This window comes from Aquarana catesbeiana, linkage group LG10 (genome assembly GCF_042186555.1).
Source record: "Aquarana catesbeiana isolate 2022-GZ linkage group LG10, ASM4218655v1, whole genome shotgun sequence".
In the NCBI taxonomy this organism is placed as follows: Eukaryota; Metazoa; Chordata; class Amphibia; order Anura; family Ranidae; genus Aquarana; species Aquarana catesbeiana.
In genome coordinates, this window is record NC_133333.1 from 17271136 (window position 1) to 17283268 (window position 12133).

Here is a 12133-nt window from a genome sequence, read left to right on the forward strand (position 1 = left end):
CCATCACCTAGTGCACACAAATATGAATGCAAATGCACACATAGGGGCCTAGGTGTATATAAAGGGGCGTGGGCTCTTTACCATGTGATCAGCTGGGTCCAATCACAGGTGATCACAGTGTAAACAGGAAGAACCGTTTATCGGCTTTTCCTCCGATCAGCTGCTCTCCTGACAGAGGGGGTCTGTGCTGATAATCAGAGCATTGATTATCAGTGCAGACCCATCGAGGATGTCCACTTCAGACCACCAGGGATGCCCACTTCAGACCACCAGGTAAGCTCACCAGGGATGCCAATAAGTGCCAATCAGTGCCCATTAGGATGGCACTCTGTGCCAATCAGTGATTGGCTGTCAGTGCCTCCTGGTCAGTGCTGCCTATCAGTGCCACCCATCAGTGCCCATCAGTGCTGCCTATCAGCACCCACTAGTACCACCTATCAGTGCTGCCTATGAGTGTCCATCAGTGCCACCTATGAGTGCCCATCAGTGCTGCCTATGAGTGCCCATCAGTGCCACCTATTGGTGCCCATCAGTGCTGCCTATGAGTGCCCATCAGTGCCACCTATGAGCGCCCATTAGTGCTATGAGTGCCCATCAGTGCCACCTATTATTGCCCATCATTGCTGCTTATCAGTGCTGCTAATGAGTGCCCATCAGTGCCACCTATCATTGCCCATCAGTGCTGCTTATCAGTGCTCCCTTTGAGTGCCCATCAGTCTCACCTATGAGTGCCCATCAGTGCCACCTATCGGTGCCCATTAGTGCTGCATATCAGTGCCACCAATCAGTGCCCATCAGTGCTGCATATAAGTGCCTCATCATCAGTGCCCATCAGTGCCAACTCATCAGTGCCAATCAGTACTGCCTCATCAGTGCCCCTCAGTGAAGGAAAAAACTTACTTATTTACACATTTTTGTAACAGAAACAAAGAAAAAAAATGTTGTATGGGTACAGTGCTGCATGACCGTGCAATTGTCATTCAAAGAGTGACAGCGCGGAAAGCTGAAAGTTGGCCTGGGCAGGACCGGGGGGGGGGGGGGGTGTTGGGGTGATGGGGGAAGTGCCCGGTACTGAAGTGGTTAAACTGTGCACAAAAAAAAAATCAAATTGCTCTAGAGGAGTAGTTGTTGTTGAGTAGAAGTCACAATTGGGCTTCTCTTGGATTCTGGACAACCTGTCTACATGCCCAAAAAATTAGGAGAATTTTTTTTTTTTTTAGAAATGCATTTGTTATCAGCCGTGTGCTCCCTCTGACTGGTGGTACATTGCAGGCGCCCTGGTGGGACCCCCTGGTGGGACCCCTTGTACAATTTGCAAAATGAATGGGCTGCATATAAAAAAACCACAACTAAGATATTATGAAACTTAAAGCTCAACTCCAGCCCAAATATTTTTAAACGATTGCATGGAGTAGGGAAATGTTAAGCTCTCCTTTCAGTTTTCATCGCTGTCTGATCTGTTTTGGGAGATTTGTTGCACTGAGACAGGACAGGAAGTGAAGGAAAATCCCCCTCCTGCCCCCCCGTCCCAATGGGCACGGAGTCATAAAAAACAGTTGATTATACACTCCCCGGCCACTTTATTAGGTACACCTTACCAGGGCCATCTTAATGCAAGGGCACTCCTGGGCACTGCCCAGGGGCCCCAGGTACATGGGGGCCCCACAATAATCTTGCATTACATCATACTTGTCAACTGCCCCGAGTTTGATGGGGCAGTCATGCTTTTTACTAAACTGTGCCCTCCTGATCCCAGTATTGTGCCCTCCTGACCCCTCTGTACTGTGCCCTTTGTGTTGACTAGGTTTTGATTTATGGAATGTTTTCCTTTTGTAAAATCGATTTTATTGAAAGTACTAATGTTTAATTCCATCAACTATTTATACTTTATTTCTTGAAAGTAGGTGTGTAAATTGGGGCAAGCTGGTAGGGGCCCCAGTGCATTACTTTGCCCAGGGGCCCATGATACTATTAAGACAGCCCTGCACCTTACCTTGCTAGTACCAGGTTGAACCCCTATTTAGCTTCATTCTTCATGGCATAGATGCAACAAAGTGTTGGAAACCTCAGAGATTTTGCTCCATAGTGACATGATAGCATCACGCAGTTGCTGCAGATTTGTCGGTTGCACATCCATGATTCCAATCCGCTTTTCCACCATATCCCAAAGGCTCTCTATTGGATTGAGATGCGGTGAGTGTGGAGGCCATTGGAGTACAGTGACCTCATTGTCCAGTGGTGAGATGATTGGAGCTTTGTGACATGGTGCATTATCCTGCTGGAAGAAGCCATCAGAAGATGGGGACACTGTAGTCATAAAGGGATGGACATGGTCAGCAACAATACTCAGGTAGACCATGGTGTTTAAACCATGCTCAATTGGTAATAAGGGGCCCAAAGTGTGCCAAGAAAATATCCCCCCCACCATTACACCACCACCAGCCTGAACCAGTGATACAAGGCAGGATGGACCCATGCTTTCATGTGGTGTACACCAAATTCTGACCCCACCATCTAAATGTCGCAGCTGAAATAGAGACTCATCAGATCAGGCAACGTTTTTCCAATCTTCTATTGTCCAATTTTGGTGAGCCTGTGCTAATTGTAGCCTCAGTTCCCTGTTCTTAGCCAACAGGAGCGGCACCCGGTGTGGTCTTCTGCTGCTGTAGCCCATTATCTTCAAGGTTTGGTGTGTTGTGCATTCAGAGATGGTCTTCTGCCTACCTTGGTTGTAACGAGCGGTTATTTGAGTTAGACCTCTTTCATAGTGGAGACACTTTTTAGGCGCTTTAGCACTAAAAATAGTGCCTGTAAAGCACCTGAAAAGCGCCTCTCAAGCCACCCCAGTGTGAGAGCCCCCGAGCGCTTTCACACTGGGGCGGTGCGCTTGCAGAAAAAGTGTAACACCACTCAGACTGTGGATAAAGATTTCCTCGTGGGTTCTGGCCTCGGCTCACCACTGTCAATAGTAATTGAAGAGAAAGAAGATTGGTCGCACACCATGGAAGGAAGAACTTCTGTAGAAAAGTTACTTTATTGTCAAGGTGCGGAAGGATGTAGACAGGACGTTACAGGAACATTGGTAGACGGCTTTCACACGGATAACTCATGCTTGTTCACAACAATGCGCGCGCAGGACAGGAAAAAAGGTCCCGAAGCAGCAGCTTTGGGGCAGTGCGGGAACGATGTATACAGCGCTCCTCCACCGCCCCTGCCCATTGAAATAAATGGCTAACGCCCGCACCGCCTCAGTGTGAAAGGAGTTTTACTGTTGCCTTTCTATCATCTGGAACCAGTCCGCCCATCCTCCTCTGACCTCTAACCTCCAACAAGGCATTTTCCTCCACACCAATTGCCTTCGGAAGTCACCTAATTAGTAACTAGAGTCCACCTGTGTGTAATTTAATCTCAGTATACAGCTGTTCTGTGAAGCCCTCAGAGGTTTGTTAGAGAACCTTAGTAAACAAACAGCACCATAAAGGCCAAGGAACACACCAGACAGGTCAGGGATAAAGTTGTGGAGAAGTATAAAGCAGGGTTAGGTTATAAAAAAATATCCCAAGCTTTGAACATCTCACGGAGCTCTGTTCAATCCATCATCCGAAAATGGAAAGAGTATGGCACAACTGCAAACCTACCAAGACATGGCCGTCCACCTAAACTGACAGGCCGGGCAAGGAGAGCATTCATCAGAGAAGCAGCCAAGAGGTTCATGGTAACTCTGGAGGAGCTGCAGAGATCCACAGCTCAGGTGGGAGAATCTCTCCACAGGACAACTATTAGTCGTGCTCTCCACAAATTTGACCTTTATGGAAGAGTGACAAGAAGAAAGACATTGGTGAAAGAAAGTCATAAGAAGTCCTGTTTGCCGTTTGTAAGAAGCCATGTGGAGGACACAGCAAACATGTGGAAGAAGGTCCTCTGATCAGATGAGACCAAAATTGAACTTTTTGGCCTAAAAGCAAAACGCAATGTGTGGTGGAAAACTAACCCTGCACATCACTCTGAACACACCATCCCCACCGTGAAACATGGTGGTGGCAGCATCATGTTGTGGGGATCCTTTTCTTCAGCAGGGACAGGGAAGCTGGTCAGAGTTGATGGGAAGATGGATGGAGCCAAACACAGGGCAATCTTAGAAGAAAACCTTTTAGAGTCTACAAAAGACTTGAGACCGGGGTGGAGGTTCACCTTCCAGGAGGACAACGACCCTAAACATACAGCCAGAGCTACAATGGAATGGTTCAGATCAAAGCATATTCATGTGTTATGCCCCGTACACACGGTCGGATTTTCCGATGGAAAATGTCCGATCGGAGTGTGTTGTCGGAAATTCCGACCGTGTGTGGGCTCCTTCGGACATTTTCCAGCGGATTTTCCGACACACAAAGTTGGAGAGCAGGAGATAACATTTTCCGACAACAAAATCCGTTGTCGGAAATTCCGATCGTGTGTACACAAATCCGACGGACAAAGTGCCACGCATGCTCAGAATAAATAAAGAGATGAAAGCTATTGGCCACTGCCCCGTTTATAGTCCCGACGTACATGTTTTACGTCACCGCTTTTAGAACGATCGGATTTTCCGACAACTTTGTGTGACCGTGTGTATGCAAGACAAGTTTGAGCCAACATCCGTCGGAAAAAATCCTAGGATTTTGTTGTCGGAATGTCCGAACAAAGTCCGACCGTGTGTACGCCCTATTAGAATGGTCCAGTCAAAGTCCAGACCTAAATCCAATTGAGAATCTGTGGCAAGACTTAAAAATTGCTGATCACAGACGCTCTCCATCCAATCTGACAGAGCTTGAGATATTTTGCAAAGAAGAATGGGCAAAAATGTCCCTCTCTAGATGTGCAAAGCTGGTAGAGACATCCCCAAAAAGACTTGCAGATGTAATTGCGGAGAAAGGAGGTTCTACAAAGTATTGACTCCGGGGGGTGCCATACAAATGTACTCCACACTTTTCATGTATTTATTTGTAAAAAAACATTGAAAACCATTTATCATTTTCCTTCCACCTCACAATTATGTGCCACTTTGTGTTGGTCTATCACATAAAATCCCAATAAAATAAATTTATGTTTTTGGTTGTAACTTGACAATATGTAGAAGATGTCAAGGGGTATGAATACTTTTACATATTAATGACACCAGAAGGAAACAGACTCTTGTGTCAACCCAACCATTGCTACATCTACTCATAAATGACTAACAGCAGGGGGGTTCCCGTCATACCAACTCGTCAGGAATGCACCATGACAGCTCCTTTAGCTTCTCCTGCATACAATGCCAGTATGTTTATTTTGCTTAAAAAAAAATAAAAATTACAGAAATGTCCAGGTTTTTAAATTCTCTTTCTCATTACTGTTATTCATTTAATTTAAAACACTGGTATCTTCATGCAAACCCCGTAATAAAAATGTTTTTCCAATAATAATATTCATTTAAAAAAAATGATTCAATAGCAGACCTGAAACAGTCCAAATCCTAAAAAAAAAAAATTTGCACACCTTTGTGGATATACAGTACAGCCATAGAAAGAAAAACATAGATTTTTTTCCCCTTTATTTTAGTTGTTAAAACAATTAGATAAAAAAAAAGCTAAAATAAATATTTAAAGTTTAAACATTTTAAATATTGAATTTTGAACAGTCATGCTAACATTTTTGTGGTAACTAAATAAGCTAATTTAAAAAAAAAAAAAAAAAAAAAAAGTAACAAACTAATGAAAAAAAAAGAAAAAAATAATCTGTATTTGCATGTGAACTTTTTCATGATAACTAACTTTTTAGCTAAAAAGGATACAAGTGAAAAATTACTACACAGAAAAGTACTGTGCCATAAAAGGAAAAACAATTCCAGATTTTATTTTATTATTTGCTTTTGAACCTTTTCATGATAACAAATGTTGTAGCTAATTTAATAAAAGATGAGTGGAAAATTAAAAAAAGAATTTAAAAAAAAGGAAAAAAAACTGTATTTGTATATAAACCTTTTTGTAATAACGAATTTTGTAGCTAATTAAAAAAAAGATGAGTGAAAAAAAAAATCTGCATGCATATGCATGTATTCATATGTATGCTTATGAACCTTTTTTTTATAAATAATTTTGTAATTGTTTTAAAAAACATTGGAACATCTGAAAAAAAATATATCTATTTCCTTTTGAACCTTTTCATGATAACTCGTTTTGTAGCTAATTTCAGAGAAGGGGATGAGTGGAAAATTAACACTAAGAAAAAAAAAAAAGGAAAACAACTGTATTTGTATATGAACCTTTTTGTGATAACTAATTTTGTAGCTAATTTAAAAAAAAGATGTGTAAAAAATAAAAATAAAATCTGTATGCACATGCATGTATGCATGTATTTATATGTATGCATATGAATTAAAAAAAAATGAGAACATTTGAAAAAAAAAACACTATTTCCTTTTTGAACCTTTTCATGATAACTCATTTTGTAGCTAATTTCAATGGAGATGAGTGCAAAATTAAAAATAAGAAAAAAAAAAAGAAGGAAAACAACTGTATTTGTATATGAACTTTTTTAAATAATTAATTTTGTAGGTAATTTAAAAGAAGACGAGTAAAAAAAAAAAAAAAAAAAATACAAAAAAAATCTGTATGCACATGCATGTATGTATGCATATGAACCTTTTTTTTTTTTTAAATAATTTTGTAACTATTTAAAAAAAAATGAGAACCTTTGAAAAAAAAATATTTCCTTTTGAACCTTTTCATGATAACTCATTTTGTAGCTAATTTCATAGAAGGAGATGAGTGGAAAATTAAAAATAATAAAAAAAAGGAAAACAACTGTATTTGTATATTAACATTTTTGTAATAACTAATTTTGTAGCTAATTTAAAAAAAGATGAGTTAAAAAAAAAAAAAAATATAAAAAATCTGTATGCACATGCATGTATGCATGTATTCATATGTATGCATATGAACCTTTTTTTTTTAATTATTTTGAAACTGTTTTAAAAAAAACGAGAACATTTGAAAAAAAAATATCTCCTTTTAAACCTTTTCATGATAACTAATTTTGTAGCTAATTTCATAGAAGGTGATGAGTGGAAAATTAAAAAGAAGAAAAAAAAAGGAAAACAACTGTATTTTATATGAACCTTTTTGTAATAACTAATTTTGTAGCTAATTTAAAAAAAGACAAGTAAAAAAATTAAAAAAAAAAAAAAAGAATCTGTATGCACATGCATGTATGCATGTATTCATATGTATGCATATTAACTTTTTTTTTTTTTTTTTTATATAAATAATTTTGTAACTGCTTTAAAAAAAATGAGAACATTTGAAAAAAAAAAATTCCTTTTGAACCTTTTCATGATAACTCATTTTGTAGCTAATTTCATAGAAGGAGATGAGTGGAAAATGAAAAAAAAAAAAAAGGAAAACAACTGTATTTGTATATTAACATTTTTTAAATAACTAATTTTATAGCTAATGAAAAAAAAATACAAGTGAAAAATGAAAAAATAAAATAAAAAATAATCTGTATTTGCATTTTTTTTTTTTTTTTTTTATGAATAATTGTACCTGATTTTAAAAAATGAGAAAAGTTGAAAAAAAAACTACTTCCTGAATTGCAAAGTGTATGATATCATTATATTAAATAATTTGAAATAACCAATTAATATACCAGAAAGAAGATGAAATACAGATACAATTTATGTTTTCGTGGGACAACTTACCTGTGGCTGGAAGGGTGGCCAGAATGCCGGCAATCAGGAGGTACATAGTCATGGCGGTCCTGTACTATTATAGGAGCACTGAGCCTGTTTCCCCCAACTGTCTGTACTATATTATAATTGACTCCTGTGTGTTGGCATAGATAGACTCCGAGGAGGGAGGGGGGAATGACATGTTCCATTTAAAGTACGAAAGCTTTTCCATGTCATCAGATGGCCTGAGCTGGCAAAGCCAAACACTGGTAAGTAAATACCATGACATCTTCATGTCCAGCAACTGCATTAAGAACATATCTTGGATGCCAGGTGTAGCGGCCAAGCGTGAAATAATGATACAGGATTTTTTATCCACAGACAACAATGAACGGTCCAATGTCCATACCCAATCATCCCACAATGTCTTTTGGGCCAGCTTGTGCTGTATAGTAGATAGTGAACCTTAACTGGACCACATTTAGCTGTGTCACCCTGAATAGTCTCCAACATGCGCCCCATAGGCTTATTTCTGAGGCTTGTCAGATCCATCTAGTGGCCATAATGCAGTGTGTTCCTGATTGAGAGATATCTCAGGAAAATACCGCGTTGTGGCCACTAGATGGAGCTGCTGATCATTGGAAATATACATATTTGGCAATTTACAGGGATTATTGGTGACAGCTGTGCAGATGCTTACGACATTTGCACAGTAGGGACAGAGCTTTATCACCATATAATTGAGACAGGGACAGAGTGTTGTCACCCAATAACAGGGACAGAGTGTTGTCACCCAATAACAGGGACAGAGCGTTGTCACCCAATAACAGGGACAGAGCGTTGCCACCCTATAATAGGGGCACAGGGACAGAGCACTGGCACGCTATAATAGGGACAGAGCATTGGCACGCTATAATAGGGACAAAGTATTATCACCCTATAATAGGGACACAGGGACAAACTGTTGCCATCCTATAATAGGGACACAGGGACAGAGCGTTGTCACCCTATAATAGGGACTGAGCATTGCCACCCTACAACAGGGACAAAGTGTTGTCACCCTATAATAGGGACACAGGGACAGAGTGTTGTCACCCTATAATAGGGACACAGGGACAGAGTGTTGTCACCCTATAATAGGGACACAGGGACAGATTGTTTTCACCCTATAATAGGAGCACAGGGACGGAGCGTTGCCACCCTATAATAGAGACACAGGGACAGATTGTTGTCACCCTATAATAGGAGCACAGGGACGGAGCGTTGCCACACTATAATAGGGACACAGGGACAGATTGTTGTCACCCTATAATAGGAGCACAGGGACGGAGCGTTGCCACCCTATAATAGGGACAAAGCGTTATCACCCTATAATAAGGGCACAGGGACAGAGCGTTGCCACACAATAACAGGGACAAAGTGTTTTCACCCTATAATAGGGACACAGGGACAGAGCATTGCCACCCTATAATAGGGACACAGGGACAAAGTGTTATCACCCTATAATAGGGATAGAGCATTGCCACCCTATAACAGGGACAAAGTGTTGTTACCCTATAATAGGAACATAGGGACAGGGTATTGTCACCCTATAATATGGACAGAAAGTTGTCACCCTATAATAGGGACACAGCATAGCTCCCAACTGTCCCTGATTTGGAGCAATGTCCCTCTGTCCCTCATTCCTCCTCATTTGTCCCTCATTTTGGTCTGATCTATATAGATGTATATAAAATGCACTTTTTATCTATCAAAAAGTGTTTTCCTGCACTAAACCTTTCATCTGATTTCTAAATTGCTGATTTTGTAAATTCCAAAAGCCAAAATAAAGGAATGATAGTGGTAAAAAAAGCACTTGTGGGTTTAACCAATCTTGTTTTTTTGTGTACAATTCTCCTTTAAGGGGGCATGGCAAGGGGTGTGTCCTATGCCTGCATACTTTTGGTGATAGGTGTCCCTCATTCCCATCTCAAAAAGTTGGGAGATATGGACACAGGGACAGAGCATTGGCACCCTATAATAGGGTATTTGAAGAGCTCAGAGCAAAATTTTACTGTCCTTAGTTGACATCCCGTTGGACAGTGCCATCTAGTGGTAAAATGTTGAAAAACAATTTCTCTTTGGATGGATAAATAGATAGATAGATAGATAGATAGATAGATAGATAGATAGATAGATAGATAGATAGATAGATAGATAGATAGATAGATAGATAGATAGATAGATAGATAGATAGATAGATAGATAGATAGATAGATAGACCTTATTCCTTAGTCCTTTTTAGGTGTTCTGCATGTTAATTATACCCATCAAACCACAAAATAAAATTTAAATTGACACATAAGTAACACCACTGACATATGAGGTAAGATAAAAGCATTTGATTTATTTCTAAAGTAATAAAAACAAAAGGCACATAATTGAAAACAGGGTTCAAACTAATCAAAGTTTTCTCTATTACAGAAAAAAAAAAGTTTTATCAATAAAGGGAACCTTTTAAAGCACAAGTATTGAAGTTGCAGTCTGTTTTAAAACAAGTCAGCGATGGAATATTGTGTATTTATATATAAAGAGACAATCTGTTTTCTTTAGAAAAAAAAACACAAAAAAAAAAAAAAACATGTCAAGAATGGCAATTAACAGCGCTATCAATAAATAAAAGAAATAAACCCTATGCAGTTCATAAATCTTAAAGGTATAAATCATTATCCCAAACAATGTATAGTGAGAATCAATTAATAAATCTAACGGCCAGTGCATGTATTAATAATAACTATCCATTACACTAAACTGTGCACACAAAAAAAAAGATAATTTGTGTGTCAACACATTCATGTCTAAAAAGTAAAGTTTTTTTTTTTTTACATTTCAGAATCCATCAAATAATTAATGTTTTTTAAGTGTATTTAAATTATAAAAAATACACACACACATATAATATAATTATATAATACATTATAATATAATATAATTTTATTTTTTCTCCCAGGAACCCGTTGGCTGCAGGGTGCTCAAGGCAGGGACGGTTGGCCTGGCATTTTTCTAAAAAGACAGAAAAGAGTTGGTCATAGATACCTGATAGGTGCCGGCTTTGGTCAATAGCTTGCCCTAACTGCTCTACATTTTGACATACTTTCCAGGGTTCCTGATTAGCGTTTTATTTTTGTTATTTTTTTGTTTTCAGTTTAGTTACTGTTTATCATTTTGCAATTGGTTGTGGCTTCTTGCACCCCTTGGGGTGTTTTAATTCCGCAGATATCTTTGTTATTACACATTCAGACTAAATTGTGTATGATTCTTCATGGTACTGTATCTGTTCAGCTGTCGACCTGTACTTTATGTGTCTGTGGACAACTTTATTTGTTATTTTATTTTTCATTGAATTAAAAATTTGGAATGAAATGGAATGGAAAAAAATATATAATTATTTGGTGGATTTAAAAAAAAAAAATGTTGATTTTTAGACATAATTGCGTTGGCACAAAAAAATGTTTTTTGTGCACAGTTTATTTGTGGATAGTTATTATTAATACATGCAGTGACCATTCATTTTATTGATTGGTTCTTGCTATACATTGTTTAGGAGATTGCTTTATACTTATATTTATGAACTGTATATATATATATATATATATATATATATATATATATATATATATATATATATAATATTGTTACATAGTTACATAGATCCCCTTTAACATCAGGATCCTCAGAGAGCCTCCCTACTTGCATTAGAATCCCCAGAGAGTCCCCCCCCCCTTACATCGGGTCCCCAGAGAGCCCCTTCCTTATATCAGGGTCCCCAGAGAACCCCCCCTCTTACATCAAGGTCCCCAGAGAGCCCCTTCCTTACATCAGGGTTCCCAGAGAGCCTCCCCCATTACATCAGGGTCCCCCAAACCCCTTCTTACTTCAGGGTCCCCAGAGAGCCTCCCCTTACATCAGGGTCCCCAGAGAGCCTGCCTTTCCATCAGGGTCCCCAGAGAGTCCCCCCTCTTACACCAGGGTCCGACTCCCCAGAGAGCCCCTTCCTTACATCAGGGTCCCCAGAGAGCCCCCCCCTTACATCAAGTTCCCCAGAGAGCCCCTTCCTTACATCAGGGTCCCCAGAGAGCCCCCTTACTTCAGGGTCCCCAGAGGCCACCCCTTACTTTAGGGTCCCCAGAGGCCCCCCTTACTCTAGGGTCCTCAGATAGTCACCCCCCCTTCCAGAGGTTCCCCTGTACCTGGTTGGTCTCCGCTGTGCACCTTGACACCCCAGTACATCTCTGTACCCCCCCCCACCTGGGGGGAGGTGGGAGACAGAGTTCGGCAGCTCGATGGTGTCCATGGGCAGCGGGATCTCCCTGGGGCTTGTAGTTCTCTCTCCGACTATATCCACTGGAGAGGGGAGGGGCCTCTGACCCGGGCATGTATCAGCAACATTGTAGAAGCAGAGCGACT

At 39.7% G+C, this 12133-nt stretch overlaps 1 protein-coding gene across 1 annotated transcript in view; it reads right to left on the reverse strand.

Annotated features, from left to right (window-relative positions):
* The window catches only part of LOC141110398 (phospholipase A2 inhibitor gamma subunit B-like), a 29340-nt gene extending 21458 nt beyond the window's left edge, over positions 1-7882 (reverse strand). Inside the window, exon 1 of the mRNA XM_073601729.1 lies at positions 7718-7882. Coding sequence (XP_073457830.1) covers positions 7718-7769 — 52 coding nt within the window. The 5' untranslated portion in view covers positions 7770-7882. The remainder of the gene's footprint in view (positions 1-7717) is intronic.
* Between the last annotated feature and the right edge of the window lie 4251 nt (positions 7883-12133).